Raw genomic sequence first — 20846 nt, 5'->3', positions numbered from 1 at the left:
CTACACAAAACAGGCAAATTAGCAAAGAACAAATTTTAAACTGTATCTTTAGACAGTTTGTTACTAGCAAAAGCACATAATTCTTTTTCATTTCTTTAGTTAAATACAAAAAATAGCCAAAGATAACACTTTGAGAGGAGTAAATGGTAATTTTGCAACAGCAAGGTGATTCCCAAAGCGCTATCAACTCAATACTTGGCATATTTCGACATTGTGTACAATGTATCCTTAAAAAAATTTGAGGAATCAGGACAACAGAAGAAGCCATAACAGTGATTGTCTACAGTCATACTATAAAACACAGCTGAGGCTCTGTCAGGGTTTGGGGCTGTATTTTAGTCAGTGGTGTTGGTGATCTTGTCAAAATTGATGGAATTGTGAACAATAAGATTTTGGTCCACCATGCAATACCATCTGGAAAGCATCTGATTAATAACAGCATCATTTTCAGCAGGAAAATCATCCCAAACACACTGCTAATGCAGTAAAAGCATGCCTGCGTAGAAAACAGATACGTAGGCACACTATCAGTCATGGATTGGCCTCCCCAGAGCCCAGGTTGTACATATTGTATTTCAGAGTATGTTTAAACATGAAAATGTAATATAAGTCTTTAAATATCCAAATAATGAGGCACAAAAATATAGCCTGGTCTGGGCTTAGCATTTCTGAAACACAACCATCTAATCACACAGTGACCAAACCACAGGACACAAACGCATGAAAAATCAATACCAAAGTAACACAAAATAAAATTAAAACACATCAATTATCACACATTTTAGCTGATTTATTTATTTCTTAAACATGTTAAGCCATCCATTGCCATGCTGGCAACAGTTACACACCAGATAAGGAGTGGTGCATTGCATTGACATCATACGTTTTGTCGAAAGAAATGTTTATGATATTTTCCCCTTTTAAAAAAGAAGAGACAAATCAGTCGAAAAGAGCAAACAGGAGGGATGACAAAGACACTGCCATTGTCCTGCAGTGGTAAGACCACTGGCTAGCAGAAGCACTGATCGCCAAGGAAGACATCCCAACATTTATTACAGTCCATTGCACTTTCTCTCCTTCAATTTTCTGATACCATCCTCTTGCCTCGGTGCAACTTTTTCATTACAGTGCTTCCAGACCTATTAGTCCAACCACCAGTTTGTATCACTTGACCTGACAGAAGGCAAACCTTCTAGTGCTTTTGTGCCATCTTCATCATCTGCACCACCTCTATGCAATTGGCAAAATAACACACTGGTATGACAAGAATAAAATGACAAAAGAAACCCTACATACAGTTATACAATACAAGTACAAACATTATGAAAAATGAGCTTGTTTTCGTCTTATTTTTTGTACAAAATGTAAGTGGTGCTTCGGCAACCAGGAGTTTATTTTCCTCCTCTTAGATATGAGATTCTGATATTTGGATGGTAACAATAACAACGTTATTGTTTTTACAACAGTTCCATGATGCTGGAGGACATTAGAAACATTTGGACAGGACTGATGCACAACATTAACAAATACAAACAAACAAGTCAGTGACAAATCAAACAGAAGATATAATAGTTTCATATGATCTTACGCACGATAACACCCCCCTCCCCCCACCATGCACTACACAATAGTCTTGGATTTTCATATATTACATATATGCTACATTCTCTTATTTCTTATTTCACTTATATAAAGGCAAACATATCTCAACGCAAGTGTAAGCTGCTCTGCTTTTCTTTACATTTAAATTAGTACTATAGATTGAAATCTGACAATTTAAACAGTATGACTTAGCTCATAGCAAACATAAATGTAGCTCATAAACTGGATTTTACGTAAACTCTTATGTCCTCTGATAGCAAGAATAGCAATTTCAATAATTGTTTTTGTTGTGTTTTGTTTTTTTAAACCAACAATCACAATGTATATACATCACCAGAACTAAAGCAAGCTCAATTTTTAACATTCTGATCTTCCAAATGTTTTTGAATTGCACACACATAAATACACGTAAAAATACATAACTATTTTTTTGGGAGAGGTTACAGTTGTAGATCTTTAAACATCTCTATTTTATATTTAAAATGCATACCAAAACATCTTAAAAAACAAACAAAAAACATTTTTTCTCAATCTGCTTGTTTCATAATGTCCAAATACGGTGTGCAGCCACCCGGTGGTGGTTTCGAATGACGTCCATTAATAAAATGCCATAACAGTAAAATGTAGTAATACTTGTTTCCTGTGCGATGTCATATCCTTATAGAGGGGTCAAAGAGCAGTCATGAACTGGCTAGTTGCTCCACTAGATTTGCTGATGGGGGTTCTTTTTTCTTTTTCTTTTTTTTATGTGACCACATGTTGATGTTCCATTAACTGAAAAGACAGAGAACAACCGTGTGAATCTCTGCTGACCAGACAGAGCATAAAAAGGATCTTTTGAGAAAACATTTTAAGGCATGTAATGGCATGTAATGAAAAGCACACATCAGTGAAAGTGAAAAGCACTGGCATGGTACTGGCATGCAAACAGCTCTGAGGTACTGTTTATTGGTAATATCCCAGAAATGCCAACAAGACACTTGCACAGGTGTGTTCAAATATAATGCCAACATTTATACTTAGTCTTTGCAAAGCAAACAGTTTATACACGATATTATGATAACGCCATGCCAAGTGAATATTTCCCAGGATCTCATTTCAAAACAAATCAGCAGGAGTTCTTTCACTTTTAAAGAAAGTCTGCAAGGAATGCTTAAGGTGATATTTTATGTTATACGACTACAGTTTCAGTGCATTATACAGTCCCGATCAAAAGTTTAAGAACACTTGAAAAATGGCCAACAAAAAATCATATTTTGCATGGTTGGATCTTAACAAGGTTCCAAGTAGAGCTTCAACATGCAACAAGAAGAAATGGTAGTGAGACAAAACATTTTTTTTGAGCATGCAATTAATTCAAAACACGGGTAAACTGAAACTGGAGTTATGGATTTATAAACTATTCTAATCTTCCCAGATAGAAAGAAAGAAAAAAATCATCAAAAATCATTCAGAAACGTTTTAGCTACCTGTGCTGGTAGCACTGGTTTACATAATCTAGCTACAATACCATTCAAACATTTATTATATTTTGCTTCCATGGAGCCAGATTTTCTTTCTTTCCAAGTTGGTCTTTGGCAATAATTCTCCAGGCTTTCTGAAGTTCTTTCAGTTTTTTTTTATTTGTACAGTTTTCAGCCCAGATTTGTTGTTGTTTTGTTGTAGTTTATTTTGATTTGTGTTTGTTTGTTTAGGCCACGAAAAGTAGACTATGAATTGTTCATCCATAAAAAGGTACCTTGCTGACAGAATCAACCAGTGTTTGTCTGCACATAACAGAGAAATTAACAAAGAACTAACTTTACATTGTATCTTTAGGCACTTTGTTACGGGGAGCCTTGTGGAAAAACACATTTGTTTAATTTCTTTAGTTGAATCTGCCAAAAATGCCAAAGAAGAGCTTTGAATGTCCTTCAAGAAGCCCGAAGAACTATTCCTGAAACCACTTAAAGATATTAGAAGAAAGCTAGCTAAGAGAGTGCAGACTGTGTTGGAGAATAAAGGTGGTCACACCAAATGTTGACTTTCAAGCTTTGATAGAGTGATAGAGTGGGAAGCCCAGGATGTGGACGGGGTTGAGGTTAAGTAAAAAATGTGAGTTCCCTTTTGGTTAAATTAATATTACATCATACTGTAATACAGGAATTCCCTGTTTTCTCAATAGTGAAGTGATAGCTGGTACTTATTTTTATCTAAGTAGGAGTAAGGAAACTTTGGGGAAATTCAAGAGCGGCAACGCCAAGCTTGACATAATTATTTTTACTCTAACAATAAAAGGATGTCGCTGAATCACAAAAGAACCCACACTTCATCCAACAGCTCATCCTGGTTACCTCCCTTTTTCTCGACAAGCAAAAGCAAAAATGTTTCCTTAAATCTAAGCATTTAACATCTAGAAATATAAAGAATGCTTCCTGCTTAAAATACTACGACAGCTTAGTTTTCATAATCTACTTAATAATTTCATTCTCACCGTTTCTGTTGTAATACTATATATGCAATAGTGCATATATGAAGCAGTCTTCCAGGTTTTCTGACTGCCCCTTTTCTGTTTCTTTGTCTCATCCACTACTGTAGTACATTGGTATAAAGCTTGCTTTATACCAATGTACTACAGCTTGATCAAAGCATGAATTGAAGTTGAATATGTAGAACTTGAACTCCACACAATGGTAGTATACATATGAAACCTCATATCTTAATTTTTAAAGAGTAGAAGAATGTAGGTAGAGATAAACAGAATTTTTTTTCTAAGCATAATTCCACAATTGTTGTTTGGCTACATTCTGTATTATCATTCCCGCAACTTCATCTGAATAATGTTCAATAATTGAAAAATAAATTCAAAGTCAAACAGATGTTTAAATGTTTAAACAGATCATTATAATTACTGACTGAAATAAGCTTTGCGGCTGGTTAAGCACAGAAAGTGTGCCCTGTATTGATTAGCATCAATACCCAACAGTGAGAACACCGTTGATCGTACCCCGGAGCCCACAGCTGCATTACATTAACCAGGTGGTACATCAATTTTCCTAAAACACATTTTCTGCTTTGCAGTTCTCTTACTGGGGGATGCTAGGCGAGCCAGAGCGATGAAAGTGAATGTTCTGCCACTTTCCATCACGGCGGTGCCACACTCGGGTCTCCTCAGACTGCATGGTGCGAGGCATGCCACTGCTATCCATGTATTGGGTCAGCCGAATATAGGCAATACATGCTGCATTTTCCCCAATAAGGTGCACATGTGGGTTCAATAGGATGGTGTGAACTGGCTTATTCCCTTTGGACAATGCTGCAAATGAAAGAGAGAAAGAGAGAAAATGCCAGATAATGTGTGAATGTCATGGGTAGTATTTCCCCACTTTCCACACATAGTTGGGTAAAAGTTACTCCTTTTTATGTTAATATCATACAGCAGATACAGTCGCATCAAAAACAAAATGCTGATTCTTCCTTGGAGTATTAACTGATATGAAATCAGAGCAAGTGAAGTCTCCATATGTTGATGCTGGATAGTGGACAAGCACGGGGTTGCCAAGTGATTGAGGTTTCTGGGGCATATCTGGTTTATCTGAACTATTTTTACCCAGACTGAGGACATTCTGCCATATATAGCAGTCATTATTCATGAGTGATTTTTTTTTTTGCTCCAAGGTTAGTCAATGCCCTTGTAGTTTAGCAGCAAATATGAACTATAAACTGAACTAAATATTGATATAGGACAAACAATCCAGTCCAACTCCAGTAATGTTCCTATAATATTGTGTTTCAACAACAATCTGAATAACTCCTTGGTTGTGAACTGGACTTTGTTATTTTAGGTATCTTAATCATATTATCCTTTTTTGTGCATCATGTCCTCCAAATAAAAGTTTCCATGGCTCTGTGCAAACATTTATCATTTTGACAAGCTTATGTCAACTATCTATGAATCTATGAACTGGTGTTGACATGCACAGATGTACCTGATAGTGTGAATGTTGAAAAGAAGATTAGTATGTCATGCATTTGTTTTCTTCGAGGTCTGATTTATTTGCCTTGTTTCTGTTTTATCAGCTCCCTAAAGATGGATTTCTATTGTCAGCTCAGAGCAGTTATTTAAAATTTATTATCCCTTATTGGAGAAATTCAGTTGTTCCAGCTGCAAAGTAACAGGCAGATGGAGCATGCAGATTCAAAAAGTTAGCAGTCTTAATGTTTGACTTTGTATTAAAACAAACTACAGAAGGCAAGTACAAACCAGCTGATCCCATTTGTTGCAAAACACACCAGTATACATTCCCATGAAAGTTTGTGGAAGAAGAACAGTGTTGATGCGCTACAGACTTTTTTCTGATCAGTTTATGATAATATTTACTCTTCTGCGGGTTGAAATGTCATTTCTTTGTAATAAAAATGGCTTTTTTGTTCATCCAGTGGAGTACAGTATATTGATTGTGTTTGGTCACTTCAACTGTATGTCTTCATCAGAATATTTCATGTAAAAATGCAAGTACTTCCCTGCTGAAAATCAACAGTTCTCCAGATTGTCGTTCATACATCTCGTCATACCAATGTAAGCAAACATGTTTATACTAAATCTCTGTGTTAAAAGACTCAAGTACTGTTATTTAAACATCCTCCTTAATTATTCCTGGTGTCCAATGCTGATTTGAAGGCAGCCAACTGTTTCTAACTCTTAGACTAAAAGCTAGTAGATTTCAATTGGAAATATCTGTTGCATAAGCAAAAGTTATCTGCAAATTCTCTTTCTAATTCTCTTTCTTTCATTTTAATCTGTCAAATGTTGCTTGGGTTATTATTAGTTTATCGATTTTCTTGTGAAATGCAGAAATTTGAGCCAATTCTTGAAATGATACTGCTGAAGCAGCTTTTTTTCTAAAGTCAGAATTAATCGTCTTGAACCTACCATTCTCAAAATAAAAGCGATGAAAGTCATGTCCTTCAACAAGGTTGCCCAGGGCCTCGGGCTCAAAGGAAGTCAAACCAGGATCACAAATTTTCCTGTTCCACCAGAAACATAATGTAGCATCAGCAAAGAAGACAAGCAAATAATTCTATCAAATCATATATTAGTTAGTTATGTTGTTGGGAAAACGTGAACGGAAGGAAACTTACGCGTAGGCCTCAAAGTCTCCATTGTTGATAGATTCAATTAACTGCTCAGTAACTTTGATGATTTCTTGTTTTCGAGCTAAAACACAAGATCACAGAAAATCATCAGCTAAACTGGCGTAATAAATGTGTTTTTACTTTATTTCAGGCAAATGCTCAGAGTGCAGCTAAAAATCAGCTTCAGATGAGTTCTACTCTACGGATTTGCAGGATTTTAATGTTATTAGAAATGGAAGGCGCTCAAGAAAGGATTTCACAACATTTTTGATCATTCATGTCTGAGTCAAAAAAAAAAAAAAGCTGGAAGAAAGCCTCCCATGACTAATAGTGATATCAGGCAGGAAAAATGCAGGATGACAGTATATTTCACCCAACAAAGCTCAAATGAATCAAGACAAACCAATGTCAGATGCAAGTATTTGCTGTAAAAGCATTTTTAACTTAGTAATATTGACAGTTACCTTTATTGTTATTGGTGCAGGCTGGGGGATATTGAAAAAAATACTCAATTTTTGAAACAACAAACATGTTAAATAATAATTTTTTTAAAAACTGTGTAAGAAGTCCTTCACCTTCAGACGAAAGGAGCAAATAGGGTCATAAACAGAGGTTTCATTTTACTGAAGAAGGGATAGTCACTGAGGAGTAATTTTCTTAAATCACAGACTACTGCAAACACTCAGTGGTCTAAGAAAAGGATGTGATCTGAACATCAGGAGCATGGCATTTGAGACACTTTACATATAAGGAACACTACCTCACAGGGATGACTGGGTAAGCAAAACAGGGCATCTTCCCCATTGTGGAGGACTTACTCTGAATTGAGGAGGTGGGAGTCTGTCTTGAGTCAGACATCTGTGAGGAACGGCTCTTAGAACTCAAGATACCACTCACTAAGCTGCCCAGACGAAGGGCTGAGATGGGATGCGTGGATGATTGAATGATTGGGTGTCCAGTGTGTATAAAGGGCGGAAGACGTAACAAAGATAACCATGTATGGTGGGAGAGATAGCGAAAAAAAAGATTTTCTCAACAAAAACACATGAAAGAAGAGTAAAAAAATGCAGAGTGGAAACATTTAATAATAATAAAAACATAAAATGGTGGGCACAAAAGCAGCATGTGTTCCCATTTTTGTATTAACCTAAGAGTACATGGATGCAGTTGGAGGCGAAGACAGCAAAAGAACAGAACAATCTGCATTTTGCAAGAGTTAAAAGCCAAATGGGAGCAGGAGTAGTTAACCTGCTGTTAACTGCGTAACAAAGCAGGATGTAGAAAAACACAGATGGGAGCGACCAGTCTGACTGGAAATCATGAGGATAGACTAACATTACCAGTGTAGCAGAGATCTGCAAGTCTGTAAACCATACAGTTTTTACTACCTTTCACATCTTCATCCTCAATGGTGGTGTTGGCACTCTCAATTGACTCCTGACAAAGAATGACAAAAAGATTATGGACACATAATGCATGCTTCTTTAATGATATCATGCAACATGCATTTGTAATACAATTAAGTCTTAAATAGAGAGTTTTAAAGTCTAAATGGTCTCACAATCTCTGATTTATGAGCAAATTTGCTTTATTCTTGTTGGTAAATTGGAAAACATTCCTGTTAGCTCTTACTGAGAAAGTCTATAGTACAGGAGCAAACAGACTTAATATTAAATGTAGCCATCAGTGAAAGTGAAGTTTGTTTATGTTATACCTTGTTTCCATCCACAGGGTTGTGTATCACAGTTGTCTGTGGTTCCTAAGAAAAACATATAATAGGCACTTGTGGGAGCAAATACTTCAAAAATGCAAGAAAAGTTGTGACTGGACAGATACCTCTGAAGAAAATGTATTTGTGTATTTTCAAAAACTGACAGTCAAGAAGATGGTCGACCACTTACATCAGTTACTCATTATAATCTTTAACTTTGTCTATCTGTAAATCTATTCATCACAATGTATCTGAAACCAAATTCAAATGTGTGTGTCAGTTTCTTGTTTATTTTATTTCTCATTCTTTCCTCTCTTTCTGCATAGTGTGGTCTTTTTTGCATCTGATTTTCTCTCAGCAGCCCTAGCCTCACTTGGTAATCAGATGTCTGGGTTTTTGTAGAATTGATCCTGGTGACCAGCTCAGTCTTTCTAATCACTCGCCCAGATTACATAAGATTATAACATCGGCAGCCTTGTGCGAGTGTGTATGTGTGTTTGTGTATTGGGGGGTGGGCGTGTGTGTGTGATGATGGAGTGAGAAAGAGAGGAAAGACAGATGTCATGTGCATGTGCTCATGCGTAATCAACTTGACAGCAAATGGGAGGACAGAAAGTCTTTGACATCATGCATAGTGGCAGTCATGTGGCCTGACGTAGACAGTTATTCAGCAGACACCATGCCCAAGCCAATGAGTAATGCCCAAGGAACAGCTATCCTCACAATCTTTACAGTCATGCACAGACCAACTATGCCAGTAACAAATCCTACAAAATGCACATGTGGATTACTGTCAGCAATTTTACTTTTAATTGCAAATCTAACAGATGTACAGTACAATGACATGAAAGGAATTCATGCATGGTACAAATGAAAAGAGCAAGAAAAGAGGAAGAGTTTCTTAAGAAATACAAGAACACAAGAAGTGGGGGGGTTGAGGTAGAGGTTACCCTAACCACAGATTCAGGTCCAGGTTCATTAGAGCCTAATCCAAACATGTGTGTGTGTGTGTGTGTGTGTGTATGTGTGCATTTGTATGCGTGTGTGTGTGTGTGTGTGTGTGTGTGTGTATGTGTGTGCATGTGTATGTGTGTGTATATAAAGACTTAACTTGCTTTAACCCAACATTAACGGTGCATAAATTCAGCAAATCCAAACTGGCCAAGCGTTATATACCCCATGCATGCACGGCCAATTCAGATGAATGAATTAATAAATACATCAATCTGAATTATAAATATCTTTCATAGATAGCTTTATGAAAAAATCTGGAGCTGGGACATGCTGCACAGTTACAAAGGTCTATATGCACTATTTCATTCAGGGATAGTCTATTATTGGTGCTAGACATGTATTTCACCCCATGTTACTACAATATCCTTACATGCCTTTTTTAACAGTTGAAATCTTGTTATCAAAGGTTGAGATCAAAAAGAATATGATCTTACAATGTGGAAAGGGTGAACCTGAACCTCTCCACAGTGGGATGTGAGGCAGGTACATATAGATGTTTTGTGAAAGAAGCTGTGAGTGTAGATGAGACTGTGTGTGTATACCAGTGCAGGGGCAGGGCCAGTGTCTTTAGGACTGGTCACTGTGTTGGCTTTGTTGTTGACCTGCAGGGGGGCAGTGTAGAGGGGACATGACACATCCACACTTCTCAGACACACACAGTCTCTCACACCGGCTACAGACCAAAGTGATAATCCCAACTCTTCTGTTTGAAAGATCTAATTTCAGTTCCTATTATATGTTACCATGCAAAACTAAATTATGGAGATGATAAAAAAAGAATTTAACATAATGACATGTGAAACATCAGTGGCAGCTGGAAGAAAAATAAACTCTAATGCATCCAAAAGGTCACACTCTGACGAAGCCAACAGAGCAAACAGATTTAGAGATTCCCAGAGCAAACACCTGCCTATACCTTGAAATCCTATTCATGAAAATCAAAAACAGGACTGGAGCCAGGGGGCAACCTTAGAGTCCAACAAAAGCTGAGAACATGCTTGACTTTATGTGAAGAATGCAGGGACAGCTCTTACTTTGTTCACACAAAGACCAGATGGCCTGGTTGTAAACCTTTTCAACGTTTCCAAAATGTACATGTACATTCCAAAATGTCCCATGTACGCAAGATGGCCAAACTCCGATGATCCTTCTTAAAAGTACGGCAAAGGTGAAGAATGGAATCAGCAATCAGCTGGAGCCTCCTTTTCAGCACCCTGTTATAGACTTTCTCCAGGAGACTAGGCAGTGTGATACCCCAATAACTGGAGAACAATTTCTGGTCCCTCATTTTGAAAATGGAAACCACCACCGCTGTCTTACACTCCACCTCCAATCTTTAACAAGGCTCATTCGGACTCTATGTCTCCAGACTCTCTGGGAAGCAAGAGGAATCCTTCCAGATTTAAAGACCTTACACACAGGGGCTTTCAGCCAGATGTTCCCAGTTCACCCTCACTAGTCGTTTGGGTTTTCGAGGTCTGTTTGACAACCTTCCTCACCATCTGATCTGGCTCACCCCTAGGTGGTGATCAGCTGCGCTCCTTTTTGTGCTTTTTGTGTCCAAGACATACGTCCTTAGATCAGATGATACAACAAGAGAGCCTGTTATTGACCTTTGGCCTAATGTGCTCTGATACCAAGCACACTGATAAAACGCGTGTGCTAGAGCATCGTGTTTGATATCACCAGTCTATGCCTGGCACAGAAGACCAATAACAAAACACCACTGATGTTTCACTTTCAGAGCCCTTGCTGTGCAAGCAGCCCAACTACATCTAATCAGTAGCGCTCCACATCCTGGACGAGCTTGGGTTCCTTTCCCACCAGCAAGGTTATTTTCCATATCCCAGAAACTAGTCCGATGGTGGGCTGTCCACACACCGGTGGTATTTAGAGGTCAGCTATGAAAATCAACATTCATTTGAAGGGAACAGAGGCTCGCAATATTAGTCAGTCACCTCAAACTGTAACAAAACTTTCACACATATGCACATGTCGAAACATGCACCTCTGTATCAGGTTTTGAATTTAGGATTAACTCTCAAACACATAAAGAAACTACATTAGGGACTCTAAAGACACTATAAATGACTATGGAAAACATGAGATCTGGTAAATTCAATAAATACAAAAACTAAAGAGATCAATAATTTAAAAAGAGGATGATGAGACCCGAAACATAAGCTACGAACAAGCTAAGAAAACTGAGAAAGCTAAGAAAATGATACCCATTTCCCACATCTTTGAGTGACTGTCCCTGAATGATGATGTTGTTAAGTGCAAAATGCATAATAACAGTAGTGATGATAATCAATATAGCTTCTCAGACACTAAACATTCCAACTAGAATAATGCAAGAAACAATGCAATTTCTTCATTGTGCAAAGCAGCTCACCTTAACGCCATCTGGCTTCTTGTTGAGCAAAGTCTTGGCTGCTGTAGAATGAAAGACACAGACAACATTTCAGTATGAGGGTTCAAAAGAGTCCTGTGCCAGAGGCTACACGAACATGCAGCAAGCATATCAGTCAATTGTGCTCATCTCCAAACTCCAGGTGCAAGATCCAACTGCAAGATCCATAATGCAATGCAACTGAAGCTCCATATAACATAATTTCTGCAAGGCTGTTATCCTACTACATACTTACTCACATGTCAGGGCTGAAGGGTGGGTGGTTAATTGGGTGTATATATAGCAGGTGATGAGAAGGTTAATCTAACTATCTCCAACAGGCTCACACAACATCCTAAGTCGACATTTGCCCACATACCCATGCACTTATATGTTTGCACCTACATATATGCTCCCACTGCTGTTCCTTAACTTTATTTTATGATGTTACATAGAAACTTAACACTAAATTGCATTACAAAAATCCATGCTGTATCCTTCTCTAAATTTCTCTGAGATTGCAAATTAGCACTTATGCAAGGATGAGATTCTGTAGTTCACTTTAAAATGCCAAATGTCATATTTTCATGCATACACGATTGGCTACTCCACACCATTTCCAAAAATGTAGGGGCACAGTATAAAAAGAAAATATAACCAGAATTAAATTATCTGCAAATCACTGAGACTATACATGTAACTGAAAATAGTACAAAGGCAATTTGACAATTTTTTTATTGCTTTTTATTTATTGCAAACTTGTGCTTATTTGGAATTTGATTCCAGTCGGGAGAGATGCCTCAAATGTACACATTTGAAAACTGAGGAGGAGTGAGAAGTTATGTAGCTTTGAAGGTGACATGTTTTCCTATTTGTTGCTTGTCGTGTTGAATTCTTATTTGATTATGTGCCAAAGGTTTTCAGTGGATAACACGTCAGGAGTGCAGGCAGCCCAGCTAAGCAAGTGGAATGTGTTGTAATAGATGCTGTCTTTCTGACATAAGCAAGAACTTTTCTGAAAACAATGTGATTTGGATACGTTTCTCTAAAACACAACATTTTTCACCTTTAACATTTTATACATCTGTACATACTGTCAATTATATTTATATATAAGAATGTTATTTGCATTTTACACAGTGTCCCAACATTTTTGGAAACATGATTCTAAATGAAAAATAAGACCTAAATGTCAATGCTTATTGGTTGAGCTCAACCCCACACATTTCACTGTCATTCCAAAAATCCTTACCTCAAATGGTTACCACAATTCAAACAAAAAAGGAAAGAAAATTGAAAAAGGAAGAAACTGATAAATAAAAAGAGACACAAATGAACAAATGCATTTCACTGTAGAAGGAAAAGCAAAAGTAGTCTAACAAGAGCATGAAGAATATGAGATAGGTCAAAAGAAATGTATATAAAAAAAGTATGGCAGAGTCCAAAATAGAGAGAGAATGGTAGGAAAAACAGCTTGAAAAATATAAATGACTCGTGTTTACCAATGGCATTTTTATGCCAAGATCTGGCAGTTTCTTTCTTTCAAGTCTTCTAAAACTCAATTTTATTTCATTTTAAATGATAGATTCTCCATATTTTACCTTGTTCTATGATGTAAGCAGCAGAAGATTCACTTTTCAGAGAGTGCTTATCTAAACTATTATCAGTAATCAAGGTTTAATAGTTCAGATAAGTTTAAGTGGGCTTGAAATTGTTATCCATAGTCAGTGTATAACCTACAACATTCACAATTCATTCCCCTAGTACTTCAGATACCGCCACCAATGTCCTGCTGAAGACAAGGTTGGTGGCAAAACATATTTTTGCCACTATAAAAAAGGACAAACAAAATCAATATCAACACCCTAGTTTGCACTAAATTTACACCCATTTACAGCCATTTTTGCTCTATGTATCTACATCTTGATTCGCTGATCTACCACTGTCTTCATTGGGTAATATATATTACTGTGTGAATTTGGTGTTTTAATGCCTCAGATTGACTCACCCTTAACCTCCTAGGACCTGGTGTCCACATATGAGGGCATCACATTTTGGGTTGTCTAGACCACACTACTAAATTTTGCTCTGTCAAATGAGCCATATTGCTCAAAGGGGCACAATTGTTGTTTCTCATTTTGTTTTTGTACTCAGAAAAAATTCTTCTGTCTTCAGACACCACATAAAGAGTTTTGTACATCATTACTCAACTGTGACTTTATAGCGTTCCATCAAACACTATAAAGCCCCAAATAGCAAAGAGAAATTAAAAATGCATGCTATGAAAGAGTTCAGGTCTTAGGAGGTTAAAGTTTTGAAGCTGAGGCAGAGTTCTGCTCATTACTGTTTTTAATCAAACTTTGCTAGCTTTAAAAAAAAAAAAGCAGTAATATAGCTTTATATGACATCAGTGACTCATTTTTTTCTGATCTCATCCATAATAGTTTTAATTTAGCTTCCATGCCAGTACTCATGTCCGCATGCTCTACTGCAGGTATTACACTGATGGATAAGTTCATAAATTGCATGTTTTTTTTAAAGATCTCTTTAACAGCTGTGACATCTTTTTAGTTTCCAGTTTTGTTTTTTCCTTCTTCTTTGTTTATGTTTTTTAGAACAAATGATTGTAATTTTTAACATAATATGATTGGGGAAACCAGGTCTTGGACACCATGCTGAGAAAGACATACCTGAGAAGTTTCTTGTGACTAGCAAAGTGGTCAATATTGCTCCCTGCAGTGACAGAAAAGAAGGAAAGAAGAAGAAAATGATGATGGGCGAAAGGAAGGAAGAGAAAGAAACAAAGATTGATTAAAAGGTTGTAGCAAGAAAGAGCAGCATAGCAAAAGGACAAGTCGAAGGCTTTAGAGAACAAGCAGTCATTTTAAGTTACAGTGAGAAGTCTTGAGCAAGGAAACAGAAAAGGAGAGGAAACAAATGGCTGGATGGATTGTTCTATATAAACAGAAACATGAAGGACTGCCAGAAGTCTCACCTTGAGTTTCCTCCTGGCATTGAATTTCTTCAGGCATTCCACAGTCTCCTGCCTGTGCATCATGGAAGCGACAGTGGACCGTTGCTGCAGGGAGAAAATGAGAGGATTTGAAGAAATGGAAACAATGGGTGAGAAGAATGTATGGCTGTGATTGTGTGGGCAGTGCAACTGTCACGTTTTGTGTGTGTTCATGCTTTTTTTTATTTCTGTGTGCATCTGTGTGTGTGCTTGTGCAAATATTCCAACATCTGTGAGTGTGTTTGCCACATACGCAGATCCAGGGGTGTTTTAGGGCCTCTGCAGCAGTGATGCGTTTACTGGGGTTGATGGTTAGCATCTTGTTAATTAGGTCTTTGGCCTCGGGAGTTACAGTGTCCCACTCCGGTGATGGGAACTGTAAAAAAAAAAAAAAAAGTGTGTCATATATACAGCATATATACAAAACTACAGAGCTCTGAGGATTCTGTTTTTGTAGCGAGCCAGAAAGAGAGGAGATAACATCAGAATTATTATCCAATTTCAGGTTTCAGATGTTATATTAGTGGAGAGAAAAATCTTTAAAGGCCTATCCCAGTTCAAAAATCACAGTGGCTGTGTCCTGTGCTCCCAGTGATGCTACAGGAAAACTGAGCAGATGGCCAGATGACGAAATGATGCTGTGTGCAAATTAACTAAAACAAAATGTCACTTTTTGTTTTGTCTGACTTTATTCATCATTTTGTTTTTTCAGTTTTGGATGATGTATGCATGCTTACATCATAGGCCCCAGCCTTGATTTGTTGATAGAGGCGATGTTGGTCCTCATCCCAGAAGGGAGGGTAGCCAACCAGCAGGATGTACAAAATAACACCTAGAACAAAGTGACATGTGCACAAACCCATGCATTTTAGAACTTTATACTCAGATACTGTTTGTTTATTAAGAAAAAACAACACGAGGTTTCTTCATTTAGCACTCCACAAAACACTCAAAACAACTTAAAGTTTCAGTCCTTGTAAAAAAAACAAAACAAACAATCTTGATGTCTTTGGACCCAGTGTTAGATCCAAACAGCTGCAGTGAGACAATCTGAACGTTATTTACCACAGGCCCACATGTCCACTGGTTTCCCGTATGGGTCCTTCCTCAGAACTTCTGGAGATAAGTAGCCTGGGGTGCCTGCAAAACCTGGAGAAGTAATATGAAAGGAGGATATTTGGAAAGGCAGGTTGGTGCAGGCAGTTCAGACTGTGAGAAAATTGGGTGTTGTCTTATACTGATTTTTGACATTTCACTTTTTATTATTTTGAGTAAGAGACTCTGCTAAGAGACATCTGTTGTAACTATTTTTTATTGACAAGGAGCCAAGGCTTTGGCTGGGATGAACCCTCTGTGGACCTGTGAAACTCTTTATTCCTGCCAAACATTTTGTTGACAGTGTTCTTTGGAAAACTGAATAACTTCATTATGCCACATGAAATATATCATCACCTTGTGCTTTGGCCAGGATGCTGTACAGTTCATGAAAAAAAGAAGCCTACAAAAGGTTTCTACGGGACATTTAAACTGATTGGTGTATGTGCCCGTACTTGTCCAGATTAAAGAGATTCTCAACAGAATAACACTAAATCCCCCTTTATTAGTATTGCCCCAAAACTTCCCTAACTTTGTCAAACATCTTTATGGCTGACTTAATATTATTTATCAGTACTGATTGCTTGCCTGACCGATCAGCTATTTCAAGTTGGAAAATGGATGGATGAATACTCACCAAACCATGCCTGCTGGTCCCCCTGTACCTCGATAGCCAGCCCAAAGTCAGCCAACTTGACCGCCGCCCCCTTCAGCTTACTGGCCAATAGAAGGTTCTCAGGCTGGGGGGGGCGGAGTCAAACAGGTTAGAGGTGAGAGGTCACACGCTCTGGGAACAAGCTGCCCACAGACACAGATCTAAGATCAGATTAGCCATAGCAAATCCCAATCAAAGCCATTAGAGGTCAGTGACACTAAGCTGCTCTTAAATCAGTGTCTGAGGCAACTCCCTTTCTGCCACATGAATGACAGAGAACAAAAATGTGCACGGGACCAGATCTCTACGTGACCACGGACATGTTTCACACTGGAGCTGTGGACTTGCTCCCCCAGCCTCATGGATTCAAAGGGAGTAGAGGGTATGTGTAAAATAAAAAACGCACTCTACTATTAGAATCCATGAGCAGGAACAAAGTGCACACTGCAGGGAGAAGGATACAGGGGGAAGCTGTGGTGGAACAGGAGACGTGGGTGTAAAAACAAGTGACTCTCAGCCACATATGTATAATGACACACACTGCACACTAAGACAATTTAGCACCATCATAAATTTATGAAAGCCAACAGCATGCACATGTGCACACACATTCAAACACATACACACTAACAAAGGCGCAGGTGCAGAAAGGTCTTTGCTAACCTAAGGCCAGTTAGACAGTGTGCTCTAATGAATAATGCATTTCCTAACATTTAGAGACTCAAAACACAGACAACCTGTGAACAGTCACTTTATGGCAGACGTATGACTCAACAGGACATAGACAGTAACTGACAACTAGACACAGCTACATAACGATTAACATAACGATGAATAAATCGCCCTAATTTTGAAGCATGTAAAACCCTGAAATCGCTTCATGAAAAGAAAATCCTAATATAGACACAGATTGGAAATCTCAAACTTGGTTAGTCTTTCTGGGGTGTTTTTGCAGTCACAAGCTCACAATCCATTTAGTCACATTGAAAACAGCTTTTTTAGCATTCTCCCGCCTCTTTGCTTCACATCAAATTGCTAATGGGAAGTTATGAGAATACAGGCTACCACTGGAATAGTCATGACCTTAAAAAAACTTTCACATCTCAACATAATTTTTACATAATTATGCAAATGGTGATCATTCCCGAGCGTCTGGCTTGTGATTGCTTCTATTTTTAACCAGCACTGCATTACATTACACAGTCATACATCTCACAAAATTACTGCCATGATAACTTCAATATACTTTCAATCTGTCTTCAACATATTAGATGTATTAGAAGATGCTCCTCATTCTCTAAACTAGCAGGGAGGGGTACTAGCCAAGCATACTGACTAACTTAACAACATAGAAAAAAACAAGCAGACAAGAAGAAGTGTCGAAGTCCGATAGGCTCGAATCAAATATTTGCAGACCAGATTGGCAACATCTTTCAGAGTTGAGGTCAAGGTCGTGTCAGCTTAATTATTGCCTCTAATTACTCTTATTGGCTTCACAAGAAAAAATGAACAATTTAATAATTAAGAAGGTTTATAATGGAGAATTTAATGAAAATTCCCTATTTCATAAAACAAATCACAAAAGAAGCAAAAAAAAATAAAATAAAAATGTAAAGGCCAAAATGGAATTTTCTCTCTGTTGCTACCAAGTCGGGACTTTTTTTGTCTGTTTGGTCAACAAGGTTGCAGTAATGGCTGTGGTCATACAAACCTTCAGGTCCCTGTGAACGATTCCATTAACGTGGCAGTGATGGACACTCTCCAGGATCTGCTGTATGCAGTGGCTGAGGGTGGGAAAGTGGAGGAATGTGATGGATCAAATTAAAAAGAGAGAGAGGGGAAAAAATCAAGAAAAAATATATTTTAAAAGAGGATACTAGGGAAAATAACTGAGAAGAGAAGAATAACCTAATTCATAACACTCTGTGATATTAAGCCTCATGATGGGAACTTATTTTTGCATAAAGTTAAAGTTAAAGACTTGCATAACATAAAGACATAGATATACACACAGATCCCTTTCTTTCTCCCTCGGGATACAGCTTTTCAGCATAAAGCTGGCAGCGTTAGGTAGGTTGTATATGATTAATATTGCAGGGTATATGTCATTAATCATCTTTATAAATAACTCTGAGATGCCCAAGACAAGGCAACTATATCACACCTCTGAGACAACCATATTTGAGCCACACAAACACGCGTATAGGCACACACAGACGTTCTCTCGAGTAACAGACAGAGATGCATAATGGCTGCTTTGCTCAGCAGTGTGTGTGTGTGTGTGTGTGTGTGTGTGTGTATGTGTTCGTGTGTGTGTGTTACCTGGCATCAGCCTCACTGTAGTACTCCCGGGCTACTATATCTTCAAACAACTCTCCTCCTGTCACCCTGGGAAGAGAGAATGAGAACATTATTTAGTGTATTCATGATTCTGGCTCTCATGAAAACTGAAACAGACTCATCATTCTTTATATGGACTCAGTTACGAAAATCACTAGCCACTCCAACTATTATACCTCGCTAGTATCGACTCTGTACCCCCTTTGCCATCAGTGCTGCCTTAATCCTGTCAGCTGTACGATCATCATGTGAATATCCCGTCCCACCACATCCCAGTGGTGTTTTACTGGACCTGGTGACACTGGATGCCCTTCATTGTCAAGTTCAAGAAACCAGTTTGAGATTATCTTAAGTTTTTTAAAAGGGTGTGTTTCTGAAATTCTAAGATCAACAACTGTGCTTTGTTCAAAGTTACTTGAATCATCTTTTACACCTTTGCATTAACAATCAGCTGAACAATGCTGTACTGGAATGTGGGACGGTCCAAAGGAAAATTAGAAAAATGATGTTCGCAAGTAACTCACCAAATTACAGTAACTACATGACTATTAGCATTCTAGAAATAGGGTGCCATAATAATTCTTTAACATAGTGGACTCTAATGTTATTGGGTATTTACAGACATCTTGTTTGAATGTCTTTAACCCTGAATTTTTTTCCCCCTCCAGCAGTCATGGCTTTCAGAGTAAAAACTGAGCTTCTTCTATACACAGTGTTACCCTTGATAAGATGTAGTATGTAAAAATTGGTTTGATGAAGACAATTGACAAAATGTGTGAATGAGTATGTGTGTGTTACTCACAGATCAAACACCAGATAGTGGAAACCCTCTTCTGATATGCTGTCATGGAGTCTTACTGTGGGGGAGCGCAAATAAAAAAAGGGAGAGAAAAGTGTGAGAAAGCAAAGAAAAACCAGCCAACAGAAACAGACCAGCAGTGTGCAGCGATGTAAACAAAGTTACAATATAACACCTAAAATGTCTCACAACATGTTATTAAAAATAGATGATTTCTAAGTTTTCATAGTACAGCTGTCAACAGTGATGGTTTGATGAAATATCTCTTTCCCATAATAAAACCTAAATTATTTTGGAAATAGCTATATCTCTAAGAAAGCCTTTACAATACTAAACATGAATTCAGTAAAATTACAATTCACGTCACAGCAGTAACGACACCCAGTTACGTCAATCGAATGTCACTAAATTTAATACTGAATCGGTGTGTAACTTTGCCAAAACAATGTCAGACTCTGTAGTTTCCCTGTAGGTCCCCTCCCCCAAAAGGACCAGGAGTGACATGTTTAGCCGCATGTTCTCCTTAAATTGCTGGCTGTCTGAGTGGTTTCCAAAAAACAATGTGGGCTTTATAGACAACTGGGAAACTTGGAAAGGTCTCTCTCTTCCAAGTCTCTGTTAGTACATGAGTTAATAATTGATCAACAAATCGATTTTGCCTTACAGAAACCTGGTTGCAGCAGGATGATTATCTTAGGTTAAATGAATCAACACCCCCGAATCATATTAACTATCAGAATCCTCGAAGCACAGGCCGAGGAGGTGGTGTGGCAGCAATTTTCCACACCAGCCTATTAATCAACCAAAGACCAAGACAGACTTTTCATTCATTTGAAAGCTTTGAAAGCTTGATGCTTAGCCTTGTCCACCCTAGCTGGAAAACACAAAAAACAGTCTTATTTGTTATCATCTATCGTCCACCTGGGCCTTACAGAGTTTCTGTCTGATCTCTCAGACAGAAATCTGATTTAGTGCTCAGCTCAGATAAAATAATTATTGTGGGTGTTTTAAACATCCATGTAGACGCTAAAAATGACAGCCTCAACATGGCATTTAATCTGTTATAAGACTCAACTGGCTTCTCTCAAAATGTAAAAGAACCCACCCACC

The 20846-nt window shown here is 37.9% G+C and overlaps 1 protein-coding gene across 8 annotated transcripts in view; it reads right to left on the bottom strand.

The window, feature by feature from the left end:
* Nucleotides 1–315: 315 nt before the first annotated feature.
* The window catches only part of camk2d2 (calcium/calmodulin-dependent protein kinase (CaM kinase) II delta 2), a 41799-nt gene continuing 21268 nt past the window's right edge, over nucleotides 316–20846 (bottom strand). Inside the window, exons 4-21 of one of the 8 annotated variants that reach the window (XM_031747010.2) lie at nucleotides 19740–19794; nucleotides 18920–18985; nucleotides 18309–18381; nucleotides 16580–16682; nucleotides 15913–15996; nucleotides 15585–15679; nucleotides 15101–15223; nucleotides 14830–14913; nucleotides 14525–14567; nucleotides 11838–11878; nucleotides 9985–10044; nucleotides 8432–8476; nucleotides 8106–8154; nucleotides 7182–7202; nucleotides 6724–6799; nucleotides 6515–6609; nucleotides 4672–4897; nucleotides 316–2376 (exon numbers count right to left, since the gene is read on the bottom strand). In XM_031747010.2, the coding sequence (XP_031602870.1) occupies nucleotides 2373–2376; nucleotides 4672–4897; nucleotides 6515–6609; nucleotides 6724–6799; nucleotides 7182–7202; nucleotides 8106–8154; nucleotides 8432–8476; nucleotides 9985–10044; nucleotides 11838–11878; nucleotides 14525–14567; nucleotides 14830–14913; nucleotides 15101–15223; nucleotides 15585–15679; nucleotides 15913–15996; nucleotides 16580–16682; nucleotides 18309–18381; nucleotides 18920–18985; nucleotides 19740–19794 (1343 nt within the window). In that variant the 3' untranslated portion in view covers nucleotides 316–2372. The remainder of the gene's footprint in view (nucleotides 2377–4671; nucleotides 4898–6514; nucleotides 6610–6723; nucleotides 6800–7181; nucleotides 7203–8105; nucleotides 8155–8431; nucleotides 8477–9984; nucleotides 10045–11837; nucleotides 11879–14524; nucleotides 14568–14829; nucleotides 14914–15100; nucleotides 15224–15584; nucleotides 15680–15912; nucleotides 15997–16579; nucleotides 16683–18308; nucleotides 18382–18919; nucleotides 18986–19739; nucleotides 19795–20846) is intronic. The other 7 variants (XM_031747011.2, XM_031747012.2, XM_031747015.2 and 4 more) reach the window with 7 other exon arrangements.

This window comes from Oreochromis aureus, linkage group 6, assembly GCF_013358895.1.
Source record: "Oreochromis aureus strain Israel breed Guangdong linkage group 6, ZZ_aureus, whole genome shotgun sequence".
Classification (NCBI taxonomy): domain Eukaryota; kingdom Metazoa; phylum Chordata; class Actinopteri; order Cichliformes; family Cichlidae; genus Oreochromis; species Oreochromis aureus.
Note: the sequence above shows the minus strand (reverse complement) of the source record. Positions and strands in the feature narration are given on the sequence as shown.